The following is a 17,787-nucleotide window of genomic DNA, read 5'->3' as shown; positions in this document are numbered from 1 at the left end:
ATGATGGAAAGGTCTTCTGTTTTGGTTTCAACTGCAATTTGCTCTTGTATTGCTCTTTATGTTATGGATATATAGAAAGCGATCATCATAAATAGCCTAATTCTCAAAAACGTAACCCAAAAAAACGCCGGTTCCTCTGCTGTATATGCTTGATTTAAATGTCTAACGGGATGAGTCGATTCCGATCTGTCCGAGCAGCCACTTGGACTCCTCGAAGACCTCTTCCGGCGTGCCTTCAGCCTCGACCGGGAGGACGTCCAACTCTCCGAGGCCGGCGGCCTCGTACACTTCGACCTGCCCCTCGACCATGCTCGCAAGCATGTAGTGACCCTTCCTCTCGTTGATCCGCCGCACCAGCGTGTCCGGACGACACTGCAGGTCGAGGAAGACGATGTCGACGCCGTCGCGCTTCGCAACGGCCTCCCTCAGCGTGTCGCGGTACGCCTTCCTCAGGGCCGAGCAGCTGACGACGACCGAGTCATAACCAAGATCCTCGAGGGCCTCGAGCGCCCTCTTGCCGATGCGGTTCAGCCACGACGAGCGGTCCTCATCCGTCAGGGCGACGTTGCCACCCATCTTCTCGACGGAGACCTTGGAATGCAGCGAGTCGCCCTCGACAAAGGGGGCGCCGAGCCACGATGCCAGGGACGTGGCAAGCGTCGACTTGCCGCTGCCGCAGGGGCCGGCGACCATGACGACCGTCTTGACGGCGTCGCGGCCCTGCTTGACCCAGTGGTTGGTCTTGAAGTACCTCACAAAGTTGTCGACAAGCTGCTGGTCCAGCACGGGCGCCTGGGCGAGTGCCGGCGAGAGCGAGCATGCGTTGTCGGTGACGTACGTCTTGGACGGCGCGAACTCGTCCTTGTCGTACTTTGAAGCGAAGAAGTCGACGAGCTTGATGGGCGGGTTGGCCGTCGGGTCCGGGTTCGAAGCGCGGAGGCGGCGAACCCACTCCTTGGGCTCGACCTCCTCAAACTCCAGGCCGGCGGCCCGTAGAGCCGGCAGCAGGTCGTCGGACCAGCTGAACATCTTGGGGTTCGCAACGTTGGCGAAGACGCCGTCCGCTTCGGACAGGGAGATGTCGACGACGCCCTGGGCGACGGTGTCGACGGGCAGCCAGGAGGGCGTCTCGCTCAGCTTGGGGAGGGCCCCGACGGTGATGGCGGTCTGGAGCATGAGCGGGATGGCCTCAGTCGCGTTCCAGACCCCGTGGCGCGTGTCCGCGACGATCTGACCGATGCGCAAGACGCGGGCCTTGATGCCGGCCTTGGTCGCGCGGGCGCAGAGGTGCTCGGCGACGACCTTGGACTGCGCGTAGCCCATGCCCTGTGCCCACTCGAGATCCGGGACGGACTCGGGGACGGGCAGCGTCGTGGAGCGGACGACGGTGCTGACGGACGAGCAGAAGTTGAAGGACGCCGGGGCAGAAGAAGACGATCCCGCGTCATCGCCGCCGGCTTGCCTGCAGAGGTCGATGAGGTGCTTGACGCCGGCGATGTTGCTCTTCTCGAAACTCGAGAGGCGCATGTTGAAGTTGACGGACCACGCGGCATGGATCACGAGGCGGAGATCCTGCTTGACCTGGCGGTACGCGTCGTCCGAGAGGCCGAGCTTGGGGTCGGCGAGGTCGGCGGCCAGGGCGACGAGTTTCCGCCGGGAGGCCGCGGGCAGGGCGTGATAGAGGCGGCGCTGGACCAGCGAGCTCTTGACGCGGCGGGCGGCGTCGGCGTCGGAACTGGCACGGGTGAGGCAGTAGATGGTCTTGACGGACGGGTCGGCGGCCAGCTTGGTGACGATGTGAGCGCCAAGGGAGCCGGTGACACCGGTGACGGCCTATGAGAAAGGGGGTTAGACGTGGGTTATATAGAGTGAGTATAAGGATGAGAGTGAGAGTGATAGTAAAGATGAGAGTCAGGGTGAGAGTCAGGGTGAGAGTCAGAGTCAAAGAGTCAGAGAAACCTACAATGGATGACCTGGGAGCCGATTCAACAGGAGCAAAATCGCCATACTTCTCAATCAGCTCGCGCATCTCACTTTCGACGGGCGCCTCGGCCTCGATGCCCTCACCAGTGCCGAGACTGGCGAGATACGCGCTCAGCTTGTTGATGGACGGGTGATCGAACACGACCGTCTGTCCGAGCTTGTTGCCGCCGACATCGACAGTCCGCAGGATGTCGGACCGCAGCTGGATGGCCTGGAGGGAGTCGAGGCCGAGCGAGAAGAAGTCGGTGTCGTCGTCGAGCTGGACCTTTTTGGCGAGCGTCTGGACGATGCCGTCCCGGACGAATCCCTTGAGCTCGTCGACGCCCATCCTCTTGAGGTCGCCGCTGCTGGCGTCGGCGCTGTCGTAGACCCGGTCAATGTCCTCGGCGTACCTCTTGTAGAAGGCCTGGCGGATGACGCTGCCCTTGTCCGTCCGCGGGTAGGCGCAGTCGTGCGGCAGCAGCTTGATCATGTTCCTCGACACGCGGGCGTAGGCCTCGACGGACCGGCTCGCGCCCTCGACGACGGGCCACACGACGTCGAGGATCTCGTCCTCCGTCTTGCCCGCCAGCGTCGGGGCGGGGACGACGAGGGCGCCGAGGGACGGGCGACCGACGCCGAAGATGACGCACTCGGTGATGTTCCTGTTGGAGCGGATGGTGCCCTCCATGTGGACGGGGTTGAACTTCTCGCCGTTGACGAGGGCAATGGTGTCGTCGAGCCGGGCGATGTACTTCCACGCGCCGGGGATCGCCGGGTGCGGCTCGAAGAGGTCTTTGGTACAGTACGACCCGTCGTCCTGGTTCGTGGCCACCTTGGCCGGCCATCCCGGCAGCACGCAGCACTCGAACAGGTTGGGCCCCCGAGGGATCCATTTCAGATACGGCGTGAGCTTGTCGTGCTCGCGGACATAGTTCCACGCCTTGTCGTTGGGCGGGCGGAAGGACGTCATGAGCTGTCCGACCTCGGTTCTGGTTCAACACGTTAGGATTTTCGGCTATGCCTTTGAAGTCTCATGAAAAAAACTTACGCTCCGTAGTGGCCGACGAGGTTGACGCCATTGTTCACGAGCGTGTCGCCGAGGTCATCGGGACAGGCCGAGCCACCGTACATGACGATCTTGAGCTGGCGCAGCAGGTCCATGCCGTCGTCGGTCTCGGCGAGGAGCTTGAGGGCGTAAGGTACGCCGTAGAAGATGTCAAAGTTGTGCTTCCGCATGATGCTGGTGAGGTGCTCCCGGGTCAGGGGGAGGTCGGCGTTGTACAGGTGAATGGGCTTCCCGCTGTAGACGGCCCGGTATAGGTTGCAGATGCCGTGGTTGTGATACAGAGGCAGGGTGATGAAGGCCTTCATGTTCATGCTGCTGGAGTAGTTGTGAATAGCCGACTTTTGCGTCTGGTAGATGGGCTTTGGTAGGCCAGTTGAGCCTAGGATCATCGTCAGTCAGCACAGCTTTCGTTTCGATAAGAACCAGAATTAAGACTTTGGCTGTAACTCACCACTGGAGTGGATGACATAGACCAAATTGTTCGTCTCGACCGAGAGATCGCGGCCGTAGTCAAGACGCGTGTCGGCGTGTACCTCGATGGGGAAGTCAAAGGCCGTCTGGCCCGCAATCTCAAAGACGTCGAGATGCGGCAGCGTCTGCTTGGCGGCCTCGGCCGTCTCGAGATACCTCTTATCAGCGAGCAGGTACTGGGCGCCGGTGACGGTAATCAGAGACTCGATGGCCTCCTGGGAGATCCTCGTCGACAGGAACAGCGTCGTGTGGCCGAGCTTCGTCAGGGCCAGCATGGTGATGAGGTAGTCAAAGTTGGAAGGGCCCAGGACGGCGACCGTCGTGGGCTTCTCGTTGGAGCTGAGGCGGCTGGGGATGCGCTGCTCGTACAGCTTGGCGACGCGGTACGCAAAGACGTCGAGTTGTCTCATTGTGTAGTCGACGTAGTTGATGCCGGACGACGGGTATGAGACGATTACGCGGTCCGGATAGGCGCGGACCCGTCGGCGCACCAGCTCGTCGACCGTCTTGATGGTGCTGTCGTCGCCGTCCAAGTCCTGCTGCCCGATGACGGCAGAGGCGGCGGCGACGCTGGACGACTCAGCGAGGGGGTTCGCATCTAGGCCGGAGCTGCTGCCCGGCAGGGCCGCGCTCGCAGGACCGTACACGGAGGGGGGACTCATGGTGGTTGGAGAAGCACGCGATTCTCCAGCTTGTTGTTGCTCTGACTTATCGACAACCTACAACATCCAACCTTGTGTTTATGAGAGTTGATGAGGGGTTGGGTCGGGACGATGTACAAGTAGCGAGAGTCAGCCAGTCAGCAATACGTCGACGGCCCATCCTTTTGTGTGTGAAAGATCGCAGCAATGGGCTTCCGTTCCGCGTCTTGGCTCGATGGCCACTGTTCCGTTGCCGGTGATCCGCTCTCCACGCTGTCCACCATGCTGATCGCCAGACGGACACGTTTGGTGGCGTGTGGCCCTGGAGGAACGTGTCCGTTGGTGGAGAAGTCCAAGTCCGTTTCCCCGTGCGGGCCTTGGCCTGTTTCTGGGGTGCAGATGACGGATTTCAAGAATCGAGTTGACGGATTTACGCAGCATCGACCGGGGGCGTGGCTTGGGTCGACGGATATTAGTCCGTCACTCACGTTGGACAACAAGACCAAGATGGAGATCTCATGGGAGCCACAAGAGAAGTAATTGGAAACGATATGTGGCTCAGATCAGTTTATTGTTTTTTCTTCCTGTCTTTCCATGATGTTATCGGTTCTTGTATAACTAGCATATCATACCTGCAGCTCGTCATAGAGAACATACGTTCCCCTTGTTGACGCTCACCCTCTCACTTACACTCTCACTACTCACTCATCCTGTCACTCACCCACCCACCCACTCACTCACTAACCCTTTTGTCACCTCACACACTAACTCACTTAACTCAACATCAACCCTCTAAACACGCCATACACCCCCTGCACATCCAAGATGCCTCTCGCAACACACTTCACCCTTAACACGGGCGCCAAGATCCCCGCCGTCGGCTTCGGCACGTGGCAGGCCGGCCCGCACGAGGTCGAGCGCGCCGTCGAGACAGCCCTGCGCTCCGGGTACCGTCACATCGACTGCGCCGCCATCTACCGCAATGAGGCCGAGGTCGGCGAGGGCATCCGCAAGAGCGGCGTGCCGCGGTCCGACGTCTTCGTCACGGGCAAGCTGTGGAACACCAAGCACGCGCCCGAGGACGTCGAGGCCGGCCTCGACAAGACGCTGGCCGACCTCGGCACGGACTACCTGGACCTGTTCCTTATGCACTGGCCCGTGTAAGTCATTTTCCCGTCTCTTGAACATTCTCTCAGGCAACTCAGCAGAGAGAGAGAGAGAGAGAGAGAATGCGGCGCTAACAAACCCCCTCAGAGCCTTCAAGCCGTCGGACAAGTGGTTCCCCATCGATTCCCAGGGCGTTTTTGAGCTGGCCGACATCGACCCGGCAGAGACTTGGGCGGCCATGGAGAAGCTCGTGGCCAAGGGCAAGGTCCGCGCCATCGGCGTCTCCAACTTCACCAAGCAGCGCCTCGAGGCCCTCCTCGCCAAGACGACGACGGTGCCCGCCGTCAACCAGGTCGAGGCCCATCCGTACCTTCAGCAGCCCGAGCTCCTGGCGTTTTGCAAATCCAAGGGCATCCAGCTGGCCGCCTACTCGCCGCTCGGCAACAACCAGACAGGCGAGCCGCGGACGGTGGACGACCAGCTCGTCGGCGAGCTGAGCAAGCAGCTGGGCATCGACGGCGGCCAGCTGCTCGCCTCGTGGGGCGTCCAGCGCGGCACCGTCGTGCTGCCCAAGAGCGTCACGCCGAGCCGGATCAAGTCCAACCACCAGGTCCGCGAGCTGCCGGCCGACGTGTTCGACAGGCTCAACGGCCTCGAGAGGAACAAGCGCTTCAACTGGCAGACGAGGTGGGGGTTCGACATCTTCCAGGAGCTGGGCGAGGAGGAGGTCAAGCGCGTGGCGAGGGAGACGGGGCCCGAGAACCTGACCAAGTTTACAGTGTAGACGCGTATCCTTTCATCTTAGATTCCCTTCCCAAGAGTAGTTATAATCCTCAAGAATTGTAAAGACTTTTCTGTTCGTTGGCCTTTTCGTTGACACTACCTCACTTTCATGGTGCGAGTTTCATCCCCCTATATCCGGCATCCAGGCGAGCGGATTCGCGTCCATGTCCATGTACGGTCCAAACGCCGACGAGTCGAGTTCCAGCCAGTCTGTCGTCTGCCATTCGTCCAGTAAGTTAGAACTGAAAAACCCGGCGTCTGCTGCACCACCTCCTCCTCCTCCCCCTCCCCCTTGGGTCATGACATGGACGGCGCCGGAACCAGCGGCGTACGCGGGATGGAAGTTGAATCCATCAGCCATGATAGCCACTCCGTTTCCGTTTCCGTGAATTTGCGGCGGAGGCGGCGGCGGCGGAGGCGGCACCTGATCTTGGGCCTCCATCGACTGCCGAGGCGCTTCCGACGCTCGCAATGATTGTTGATGTTTCTGCTGCCACTGCTGCTGCGAGGGCGGCTGGTTCTTCTTCCGCGACATCTGACCGAGACCCTCGGTCCGGAACTCCTCGAGGATGATGGCGTACCGACGGCTCGGCGAGTTGGACGCCGTCGCGTGGGCGAGGTGCGTCTGGCACCGCTCGGCCAGGTCCATGAGCCTCGCGTGCCTCGCCCTCTCCTCCTCCCCCTGCTCGCTCAGCACCAACCCGCGCCTCTTGAGCTGGATGTCCCAGACGTACGTCACCAGCAGCGCGCAGAAGGTGACGTACTGCGTCCACCAGAAGGCGTGGAAGATGGGGCCCTCGACGGCCATGCCGTCCACCGTCTCGAGCACCGTCCTCGCGGCCCCGATGCACTCGAGCACCGGCGTCTCGCTGCGGGCGCTCGGGCTGCCCAGCAGGAAGAGCCGGTTGGCGTGCATGATGGCGTGCGAGTAGGCCAGCTTCAGCACCGTCGCCTGGCGCCGGAAGCTCGGGATCAGCATCGACGGCCGGATCGAGCCCAGATGGGGGGGCAGGCTGGCGCGCCACTCGTGGATCTTCTCGCTCAGCCGGTGGGCGGCGGCCACGCGTTCCTGTTCCGAGATGGGCTTGATGGAGTAGACCTCTCGTGAAGTGTTGCCAATGATTTGGGCGATTCTACGGTGGGTGGTGTGTAAGTCAGTCCGGTGTTTATGAAGAAGAAAAGAACGGAATACGATCCGTCTGTCTGTCAACCTATCTGTCTGTCTGTCACTACTACTCACTTGGCGTGGAATATTAGAGCGTCAATATGGCAGTCCGGATGCTCCTCTGACCTCTCGACGGGCCCCTGAGCCGTCATGTCCTCGTCGTCGATCCTATCGGGATAGTCCTGGTCGATATCATCATCGTGGAAGTGCCTCGGCCGCCCAAAGATGACGCCCAGGTACTTGTCCAACACGTAGGCCGTCCAGAACGTCCGCATCCCGCACTGCGCCTGGATGTAATCGGGGCTCCCCGGCGCCAGGTGCCGCTTCTTGGCCGCCCGGCGGTGCAGGCCGAGGGCCGAGATGACCTGCAGCGTGTTGCCGAACGTGTACCAGGCGCGGCTCATGCGCGACGTCGTGAGCAGGTACAGGACCTGGATCAGGCGGGACTGCGCCGATTCGAGCCGGGGCAGGCCGGTCTCGCGCTCCGTCAGCTGCAGGGCGACGCAGAAGAGGCGGTCGCTCCTCGCCAGCGACAGCGTCTCGTCCTCGGGCGAGTGGAAGCCGTTGGACTTCTCCTGGTGCGCCGTCGCCACGGCCAGCGCCGTGAGCACGATGGACGCCTTGCCGCGCCCGATGTCGTGCCAGACGGGCCTGCGCCGGCCGAGGTTGTCGACCATGATCCGCAGCCAGGACTCGACCGACGGCCGGTGGAGGACGCGGTACGTCGCTATGCACACGTCAAAGTACAAGGCGATCAGGTCCTGCAGTTGCCTCGCGTCCGGGAGCGAGAGGTTGGCCACGTCGTCGTCCGTGATGGGCGGCAGCGGCTTGTCGCCGGCCAGCATCAGCGGCTGGCTCTCGGTTGACGCCGTCAGCTCGTCCGGCACGATGCTGCTGTCGTGCTTCGAGAGCCGCTTCCACGCCCTGTGGAGGAACGTCACGCCGGATGTCGGGTCGAAGATTTGGCCCTGGATCTCCGTCATGCCGAGCTCGGGCGACGCTCGCGATGCCGGGCCCTGGCTCTCGCGAACAACACCAGCAGCCTGTCCGCGTAGCGGTGGCCGTGAGGGTGCCGCAGAAGTAACGGTACCAGCAGCAGCAGTACCAGCAGCAGCAGCAGCAGCAGCAGTAGTAGTAGTGTTGTGCTCAACCGCTTCTTCCGTGGTCTGGTACATGATGGACGACTCGTCGCCGGGCGACCCGGGAACGGCGCTGGCCCGACCCGAAGATGACCGGGCGGAGGCGGCGACGGCAGCGGCCGGGGGCGGCGTCGGGGGCCTGCCGCGGGAATACTTGGCATCATACACACAAGTGAGGCCTTTGCGCGTGCACTTGTCGCAGGGGATGGTGCCGCTGCACTTGGCCTTGCGCTGCTTGCAGAAGTCGCATGCGCGGCTGACCTTTTGCGACTTGCGGCGGTTGGCGGCTGACCCGGCGACCTCGTCCGAGAACGGCGAGTGCTGGTCGACGGAACTGAGGCTTCGTTTCCGCGACTCGGCTCGCGGGCTGCTGCCGCCGCCGGCGGTGACGGTGATGGTGGTGGTAGTGGTGGTGGTCGCCGAGGAGCGACGGATATGGTCGGGAGCCGCCGGGGGGCTGGCCGGGCCGGGGAGAGGTCGACGGAACTCTGGGGCGTCGTCCATTGCGTCCGTCACCCGGGCGGCAGCAACTCAGACGGCGGGAACAGAGACAGGGACGGGGACGGAGACGGACTTGTCAAGGCGTCCCCGGGTTTGTCTTGGATGGAGAGAACTCGACGGTTACACGCCCAGTAATGGTTGGCGGGGGGGATGCGAGGAGGGAAAGTCGGAAAAGAAGCGAGGGAAGAAACGACGGAAAACAGAGGGGATTTGTCTGGGGAAAACACCACCAGTTGGAGCAACAGCCGAACAGGGGCCCCAGTGTCCACATAAGCACATGGGGGAGGGGAGCGTTACATGGGCCAGACATGCTTCCCCGCACAATGACAAGCGGGGGGGAGCGGGGGACGGGACAGTTACGAGAGACCCGGGGACTGAAGAGAGGGGGGGGAAGAGGGGAGGTTCGGCTTGGAGGCGGATTCCTGTATGGAGAGGGGACGACTGGCGGCTGTGTCCCGGGTTTCCCCGTCATCGGTCCCGAGAGCTATGAAGCTCTTGGGGGTTTCTGGCCAGGGTTGTTTGATATGTCTTTCCAGTTGCCGAGATGACGTCTTGTGATGCAGAGATCAGTTAGGATATCCCTCGGTTATCTCCTGCTAGCCAGGCCATTAGTCCATGGAGACTACAGCCAACGTAAGACTGGACTGGCGCAAGCTCAGAGCAAACCAGTTGTTCCTGTACAAGGTGGCCCTGCACCATACAATTGTAAAGGCATTTGTAGCCTATCGGTCTGACTGACGAAAGCTTGACACTAGAGTCCTGACGATAGTGGAACTAGAATGAAGAGTATAATAAAGCCAATCAAAGACTTATAAGTCTACGTCAAGATCAACAAAAGCTGGTCTTTTGCCTCCCTCTCTCGGCGGCCCCCTCGAGTCCCCCATTTTGCACAACGGTTGGCCTGGTCGATGCTAACTAGCCCTTGGCGGGGACCAAACTGGTTCCAGCTATTGGGGTCAGCCACGTAAAAACAGAAGAGGTAAACCACAACAACGGTGATTGATAGAGGATTTTTGAGTTCATGCTAACGAAATCGAACAAGCTCGACGTTGTCGTAGAGCTGCATAAACTCATCTCATCAAATCTGCCACAACTCTACAATCCCTCATCAACTGATTCCCTATTAAGACGTTTATTTTCTCAAAACAGGGCAGCAATAGCAGACGCAAGCTTGTCAAATTGCAGCCAACACAGTTCTGCAGTTCTAGTTATCCCACAGAGTATAGACTCTGTCAATCCAGTCAAAGCCTGAAATGCCCGGTGTTCCCTCTGCGCGCCATCACTGATCCATGACAACCTGCCTGCTTTCCCTCAAGGACCACGCAACAATAGAGAACACCACTGCACTAACTAACACGGCTATCTCACTCAAGAGAGAAGACCTGGAGAACCCAGCGAGCGGCAAGTCAAACGTTGAGTCTTTTTCTGGTCTACCAGCTCTAATAGACTTTCCCTTGCTCTTTTGGGAAGAATGCCAGTTGAACGCTTCATAGATGAGAAACCTGCCACTCCCACTGTCCATCGATGTCCTACTAGTACTCAAGAAACTTTGATTGAAAACGCACTCTTTATTCTTTATGCTTGAGAAAATCCTCCACAGACCCATCATGATAAACAATCGTTACTTCGCGACATCCACCCCCCCTCTCCCCCATTACACCCTCTCTCACAAAACATACTTGAAGTGTGGGCTCTTGTCTCCCATGTCCATCAGCTGCTCCTCCGTGTACCGCGTCCGGATCTCCTCCTCGGACATGCGCGCCTTCTTGGCGTTGCCCCATTTGTAGCTCAGCTCCAGCAGCAGCGCGACGACGACGCCGCTCCCGCCGAACGCCAGCGACAGCCCGAAACCCGTGTAGTACTTGGGCTTCTCGGACTCGAGGTACATATAGCTCCCGATGATGCCGCCGAGGTTGCCGACGCAGATGTTGAAGGCGACGCCGATGGCCCGCCGCGACGCCGGCGCCAGGTTGTTGGCCGCCCACGACGAGCCCGCCGGCTGGATCGGGTAGATGCCCAGGCACGTGATGATGACGCCCACCATGGCCGCCGCGATGTTGCCCGACAGGTCGCCCTTGAGCGAGATGATGACGGCGTAGCCGATGGAGATGAGGCCGAGCGGGATCGCCACGAAGGGCATGCGCCAGTAGAAGCGGTCCGAGAGCCGCGCGAAGAAGATGGCCGACACCGCGCCGCAAAAGTACGGCGGCACCGTCATCAGCTGCGCCGCCGTGTTGTCGAAGCCCATGGCCTTTGTGATGGTTGGCAGCGTGAACTTTGTGCCTTTGCGATTTTTTTGCTTCATTAGCCGGCCGTCCAAAGGCTCGAAAGAGAAGATAAAGACGATAGAGGGGGGGAGGGATACAAGCAAGAATACGGGGAAGAAAACATGGGAGCTGCTCACCATAACTACAGGCTGACGCCGCCAGCAGAGCCCAGGCCTGCATGTACAGCCTCCAGTTCGTGACGACGGCCTTGAGGTCGTGCCACTTGAACTTGTCCTCCTTCTTCTCGTCCTCGAACCGGCCGCCCTGCTTGATGAAGCTCTGCAGCTCGAGGAAGCGCACCTCGTCGGGCTCCAGCCACTTGGTGCTCAACGCCGGCGTGTCGACTAGCAGGAAGAAGGTGGCAATGCCCAGGAGAACGGTGAAGATGCCTTCCTTTATCACGAAAACATCTGTCAGTTCTCTGAACGGTAACAGGAGGGGGGGTGGGGGGGGTCAAAGGGGTTTCGAACCAGTATGAAAATCCACCTCCATCCCTCGTAGCCGCCGACGCCATCCATCTTGGCGATGGCGGCGGCCAGCAGACCCGAGAAGGCACCCGACAGCGCCGAGGTGCAGTAGAACCAGGCGATGCGGGCGGCGAGGTCGCGCGGCATGTACCAAAAGGTCGTGAGGTAGACGGCGCCCGGGTAGAAGCCGGCCTCGAAGACGCCGAGGAGTAGGCGGACGGTCAGCAGGCCGGCAAAGTTGTGGACGAAGCCGTGGCAGGTCATGATGACGCCCCAGATGGTGACTAGGGTGCCGAGGTATACCGAAGGACGCTTGAACTTTTTGAGCAGCACGTTGCTGGGGACCTCTGAGGGGGAGGGGGAGGAAAGCAGCGTTAGTTACTGTGTTTGTAGTCCTTCGTCTTTCAAACTACGTGACAAGCGGCTTGACACTCGCTGGTCACGTTGTGATTCCGGACTCACCAAGAAAGATATAGGGAACGAAGAAGAGACTGAGTGCGATGTTCCACTGCACACCGTCAAGGTTCAGGTCGTCGGCGAGGCCCTCGATCTTGGCGTTGCCGATGTTGGCGCGGTCGAGGTGCGAGATGAGGTAGAGCACGGCGAGCATAGGCACGAGACGGACGTCGACCTTGCGAGTCGTCCGCTTGCGCTGCTCGGGCGTGAAGTTCGCGTAAAACTGCGCGTCATCCTCGCTGAGGCCCAGCACGCGGATGTTGTCGATGGTGCGCACGACGGGGCCCTTTTCCGCGTCCGAACGGTCGTCGGCCTCTCGGTCGTCCACGAAGTCGATCTCGGGCTTTTCCATGGCTGACATCTTGGCTGCGGGCTGTCTGTATTCCACGGCGTTGATGATGCTGTGTCTGATGCCGTGTTGGCAATCTTGCCTGGGATCTGAGGATGGCTGTCCTACCGTGCTGTTGACACCACACCCAACAGTCTAGAGGAGGGATTGAAGTCGAGATATGAGGGTTAAAGAGGGAAGAAAGTGGTTTTGTTTTTCTGGCCTGAAAAGAAAAAGAGAGACGTAGAGAGGGTGGCCTCGCGACGTGCGGCTCATATGTATGCGAAGGACGGCTCACCTACTGTCATCAATAAAGACAACAAGGCCATGCAAAACCCAACACTCGCAGCTAATGCAACTTTGCAGCGGTTCTCCACCGTCCCTCTCTCTATCTGTCCATCTGTCTGTTTGTCTGTCAAACTTTCTCAATCGTCCTCTTCAAATCCGGCCCGTTCCCTGCATCTCGTCCTGTTGCTACTGGTGCCATGGGGAGAGAGGGGCGTGGGGTCCCCACGATCGCGGAGACCCAGCCGCGGATGGCTCTGTGGACGCTATTGCGCCCACATACCATGCCTTGTTGAGAATGGTGGCGGATGCCTGTCTATGGCAGACCGTCTGATTTTCCGTCGGTTGACGGATTTCCAACCCCGGGTAGAGGGACCACTTTAAGTCGAATGATGCTCACGCACGAATCCATAATCCATCATAACCCAAGGGACCCAAGGAACTGACCAAAAGACGCGGATTTGGGTCCACTTCGGGCGACCTTGACTTATGTCCGTCGCTGATTCCGTGAGCCGAGCGAGAACAAGATAGATACCGACGCCTTGGACGTGTCCCGGCGGGTTGTCTTCATGAGGTTCCGAGGCAGCCGAGTTGATCGGTCCAGATTTACGTGTACTTGGATGGGAAACAATGGACAATAAAGTAGTACCACGGACACAATATACACATCATCCACAAGTTGTGAGCCGCAAAGTCTCGGCGGCAGATCCAATGCTACCGTCTCATCCTTCGGAACCGACAAATAGGATACCCCAACCAAGCAGCTCGGTCGTCGTCTTGAAATGCTTGCCAACAGGCATATGGAGGCTCGGCGGGTAGGCTTCCGACGGTGGCGGCCAAGCCACGGACAAGCAACCATGAGCCGCCGGCAGTTGGAGAACTTTCGGAGACATTTGCAGCCAAACAGGGCAAGGAAAAGAATAGTCCAAGGCCCTAGATGCCGCCAAGCCCCCAAAAGGTAAGTTACAACGCCATTGGACTTCCCCCGGCTTCTCCCGAGTTGCCCTGTCTCATGGCTCATGGACTGAATATCTGCGGGACAAAGTCCGTCTCCCCCGCATTCTCCGCACGACGGACGTGAGAGAGAAGAGGAACAGAATCATAGCACCGGCGACTCAAGCGGATTAAGAATTTCGTACTATTCATTTACGTCGTCGGAATTAGATATACATGCGTCAAAACATTACGTTCTCTTGCGTTTGTCCATCAGTCGTTGGGACTCCTTGAGTCTCTCTCTCCTCTTTGCCGTTCGGCTTCTCCATTCATCCATCTTTCGTTCCTCACACCCGTACGTCCTTCTCCGAGTGCGAGACGCGGATCTGCTGATGGTAGTTATTCATCGCCTTCTCATCGACCTCGTCCTCGAACACGTCGACCTTTGTGCCCTCAAATTTGCGGGCGCTGATCTCCTGCTCAAATAGCTTGTCCAGCTCGGCATAGGTGCGGCCGCGCGGCTCCGGCACCCGGAAGTACGTGTAGACGAGGCAAAGAAAGCAGATGCCGCCCCAGAAGAAGCCTGTGTAGTTTTGCCAGTTCCACGCCGTGGGGTTCAGCATATAAGGGCTCAGGACGTTGTTTATGATGCCGACGATGTTGCTGCGGAAGGAGAGGTTCGGTCAGCACGCGTCATCAATGGGAAGGAAAGACCACCAAGGTCGAGGTGGTGACTCACTATAGGTTGCGTCCCAGGACAACCGTCTTGATCTGCAGACGACGCGACGGCAGCTCGCTGACGAGCGAGTAGGCCACGGTACCGACCGTGAGCTGGTAGAAGAGAGCCCAGACCATCATGATGCTGCCCGTCGCCAGCGCGCCCTTGTCGCGGTTCTCCTCGGGAACGAGGCCCAGGAAGCCGAGAATCATGAGCATGCTGCACAGGCCGGTGAGACCGTAGAGGTACAGCGTGCGGCGGCCGATGCCCCACGACATGAGGAACCAGGCGCCAAAGACACCGACCATGTTGATGGCGTATTGTCCAAGGGCGAAATTGTACGAGTTTCTCGTCGAGAGACCGGCTTGCTTGAGGAAGTACCTGTTTGATGCATCTCGTCAGCTGTCTGTCCGATGCTCGGATATTGTTCTCGCATCCCAGCGCCAGTGGGGAGGGAGAAGAAGGACGAGGTTGGGAGGGGGGGCTCACGTAGAGTAGTTGGAAAAGGAGTTGCCACTAAGGTTCTGAATGGCCCAGACCATGCACACGACCTCGGTGCGGCGCAGGTCTACGCCCTTGAAGCAGTCAAGATAAGAGGCGCCCTCAGTGATCTTTTCCTCGAGTGCGTTGGTGTGCACCATCATGGCGACCGTCTCGTCGGCGTCAAAGTTGGACTCTCTACCCTTGCTCGTCAGGCGCAGCAGCGACTTCTTGGCCTCGTCGATCTTGCCCTTGCGCACCAGCCACCAGGGTGACTCGGGCGCGAAGTAGATGCCGATGGCCAGCGGCACCGGCCACATCCACTGCAACGCATAGGGAATGCGGTACGCCCACTCGTCGTTGCGGTCGAGCATCGAGATAATGACGGCAATCCCAATCTCCTGACCGAGGCCCCAGCAAAAGTTGACGTAGGTGGTCAGGTAGCCACGCAAGGCGACTGGGCAGACCTCGGAGGCGTAGGTGATGCACAGGGTCTGGAAGACGCCCCAGGGGATGCCGCACAGGATGCTGGCGGCAAGCAGGGTCTGGACGTTCTGGGCGGTGAAAAAGATCGTGGTGAAGGCGGCGACCAGGCCGAGGCAGACGATGACGGTCCACCTGTAGCCGAAGCGTTCCGAGACCCATCCGTTGATGAAGAGGCCGATGATCTCGCCGACCATGGCGCCGTTGCTGAGGCCGGCCTGCCAAGGGGCCGAGATCTGGTACGAGCCGTCGGCGGTGAGGGCGCCGTATTTTTGGTTGAACTGGGGAAAGGCGTAGAAGTTGCTGACGAGGCTGATGTCGTAGCCCTCCATGGCGATGCAGGTGGAGATGAGGACACTCCAGGCGATGGCCTTGGGGTACAGCTTGATGCCCTGGGCCAGCGTCATGGCGTGCTCCTTGTCCGAGGCGGATTTGGCGTTTTGAACAAAGGTACTGGCGAGCTTGGCGGCGTGGTGGTCGCCAGCGTCGACCGAGTGGCGGTCGGCGGCGGCGGCGACGACATCGTCCTGCGGGGACGTTTTGGAGTCCATCGTGCGAGCCGAGAGTGATGCGATGAGCCGTGTCGCGTGCTTCTTGTCTGTCTGGCTATCTGCTGCGGATCGTGATCTGTTGCGCAGACGGAAGAGAGAGATGGATACAAGGTCAATGCGGCCAAAACTGAGCAAACGACGCTGGTGAGAGATCGTCGGATGTTGATGTGGGTGGGGAGATCGGATGGAGGGAATCGCGACTTTAAGAAATATTCGAAGTCGGGGACGCTAGGTGCGGTTTGTGGGACGGCAGCGACGGCATCCAAGGGGAAGCCCACAAAAGAAAGGGCTCGAATTTTGACGAAGAGCGAGGAAAGACTGGGGCGCCGGGAGGGATGGGGGAAAGGCGAGAGATTGTTGATTGTTCAGGTTGAGCAACGCGTCTTTTTCGCAATTAATTATTCGAGAGCCAAGCGCAATCTTCCGGGCCCTCAGCTAATGAACGTCGAGTGTCTGCGCCGGGGGGGTGGTTGGGAGGACGGTGAAACGAGGAAACTTGGTCAGGGATGCCGATGCCGAGGCCGTCGCGGAGTGATATGGGAGCGGCATTGATTGTCCATTGAGGGGAGAGAAAGGGATTGGGGCTCTCCCCGGCGATAGACGCCCGTTCGTCGTGGACTTTGGTGTTTGACTCGTCGAAATGAGGTATAGCGACATGACAATTCGGGAGGGGTGCGACTCGCGAGGAGGGGTTTGGTTCGATTCATGACAGGGTGCCTGGACATGTGGCCGCGTCCGCTGGGATGGGACGGCGATGTGAACCGATTGCTGCCATTGAGTTTGTTTGGCGGCGTCTAGCGTGCGGGGGAACAGAAGTCTGTGCTTGATGGACGGTCATGTGGACGGATGAGTCTGGCGTTGGGAGCAAGCCACCGGGGAGAAGTCCATGGTGTGGTGGATATTGAAGGTGGTGGTGGTGGTGGTGGTGGTGGTGGTTGTGACGGTGGATGATAATGTCGGCAGACAGTGGTGGTGTTGGCGATGGTATCGGTAGTTGTTGGTGTTGAATGGAATTGTTGCCTGCCTGGTTCTGTTTTGTGTTGGTGGAAGAAAAGTGAAAAGACAATACGGGTTTAAGAGAAAATCAAGATGAAGGAGAAAGAAGGGAAGTGCTGTCTAAATAAGAAAGAGATGGACGAGCCAGGAAAACGACGATCGTCAATGGCGACGACAGTGGCATCCGTGCCAGAAGCGTCAAAAGGCGAGGTGCGTTGAAGAGTCTCGGCTATCGATGTCTTATCGGCCAGGAAGATGGAAGATAGCGAGATACACAGCACCTGTATCCGTAAGTCCTCTGTAAAGGGCGAGCGAGGAGGGGAAATAGCGAGGGCAAGTGCTGTGTGCTGTAAACAGTGGAGGCGTGTCGTCGGCTGTCTGCTGACGAAACCTCGAATCCCCCCACACGTCACTGGTCGGCTGTCACTAAATCGCGGCCCCGGACCCCCCAAGAAGCAAGCTTCCCAATTCAATCTTCCGATCTGCTCAAAAATCGAGGGGCTCCCCCAGATCTTCTCCATCTTCCCCGGGTTTCATTCATTTGACATTCGCAGCCTCATCTGAGAACTGGGGGTTCGGAAAGAATTGCAAGTGGCACAGGTGCCATGCCGTCTCCCGAAGCGCCTGATTCGCTGAGCGCCACGACCTGGTGAGTGACACTTTAGGCCGATCCACCGCGAGGGGGGCCGGGGGCTTGGAGGCGTCGGGGAAAAAAGCCTCTTTGGGATGGGATGCCATTCGCGCCGCCGCCGTGGCAGCGTGACGGCGCAACGGCGCGAGAAGGCAGTGGCGGTGATGCGCCTCGTCATTGAGCTGCCCCCGTCCGTCAGTCCGTCCGTCGGTATGCCGTTGATGTGAGCGTCGCCGAGTGGTGATGCGACGCCGGCACCGGTGCTGATGACGGCGAGAGGAGGGACAGTGTCGTCCGCGATGCCGCCCATGAAGCCGTTCGTCGACGAGAGTTTTCGAGAGTTTTGAGAATTGT

The 17,787-nt window shown here is 59.5% G+C and overlaps 5 protein-coding genes across 5 annotated transcripts; 1 reads left to right on the top strand and 4 right to left on the bottom strand.

The window, feature by feature from the left end:
- Nucleotides 1–162: 162 nt before the first annotated feature.
- CH63R_05219 (Male sterility protein) lies at nucleotides 163–4,164 on the bottom strand (the record flags this gene model as incomplete). The annotated part of the gene is made up of 4 exons (XM_018300194.1): nucleotides 163–1,833; nucleotides 1,964–2,954; nucleotides 3,014–3,410; nucleotides 3,483–4,164. 4 exons carry the CDS (start codon nucleotides 4,162–4,164, stop codon nucleotides 163–165), a joined length of 3,741 nt encoding a protein of 1,246 aa, XP_018161440.1.
- An 804-nt stretch (nucleotides 4,165–4,968) lies between these two features.
- Nucleotides 4,969–6,034, top strand: CH63R_05218 (GCY protein; the record flags this gene model as incomplete). The annotated part of the gene is made up of 2 exons (XM_018300193.1): nucleotides 4,969–5,303; nucleotides 5,398–6,034. The coding sequence occupies 2 exons, from the start codon at nucleotides 4,969–4,971 to the stop codon at nucleotides 6,032–6,034; spliced, it is 972 nt and encodes a 323-aa protein (XP_018161439.1).
- Nucleotides 6,035–6,154: 120 nt separating this feature from the next.
- On the bottom strand, nucleotides 6,155–8,841 carry CH63R_05217 (Fungal specific transcription factor; the record flags this gene model as incomplete). Its single annotated transcript, XM_018300192.1, has 2 exons — nucleotides 6,155–7,166; nucleotides 7,274–8,841. 2 exons carry the CDS (start codon nucleotides 8,839–8,841, stop codon nucleotides 6,155–6,157), a joined length of 2,580 nt encoding a protein of 859 aa, XP_018161438.1.
- A 1,663-nt stretch (nucleotides 8,842–10,504) lies between these two features.
- Nucleotides 10,505–12,389, bottom strand: CH63R_05216 (Inner membrane transport protein yfaV; the record flags this gene model as incomplete). Its single annotated transcript, XM_018300191.1, has 4 exons — nucleotides 10,505–11,121; nucleotides 11,243–11,498; nucleotides 11,576–11,919; nucleotides 12,035–12,389. 4 exons carry the CDS (start codon nucleotides 12,387–12,389, stop codon nucleotides 10,505–10,507), a joined length of 1,572 nt encoding a protein of 523 aa, XP_018161437.1.
- A 1,532-nt stretch (nucleotides 12,390–13,921) lies between these two features.
- Nucleotides 13,922–15,806, bottom strand: CH63R_05215 (Sugar porter family MFS transporter; the record flags this gene model as incomplete). Its single annotated transcript, XM_018300190.1, has 3 exons — nucleotides 13,922–14,237; nucleotides 14,314–14,673; nucleotides 14,782–15,806. 3 exons carry the CDS (start codon nucleotides 15,804–15,806, stop codon nucleotides 13,922–13,924), a joined length of 1,701 nt encoding a protein of 566 aa, XP_018161436.1.
- Between the last annotated feature and the right edge of the window lie 1,981 nt (nucleotides 15,807–17,787).

This window comes from Colletotrichum higginsianum, chromosome 3, assembly GCF_001672515.1.
Source record: "Colletotrichum higginsianum IMI 349063 chromosome 3, whole genome shotgun sequence".
Classification (NCBI taxonomy): Eukaryota; Fungi; Ascomycota; class Sordariomycetes; order Glomerellales; family Glomerellaceae; genus Colletotrichum; species Colletotrichum higginsianum.
Note: the sequence above shows the minus strand (reverse complement) of the source record. Positions and strands in the feature narration are given on the sequence as shown.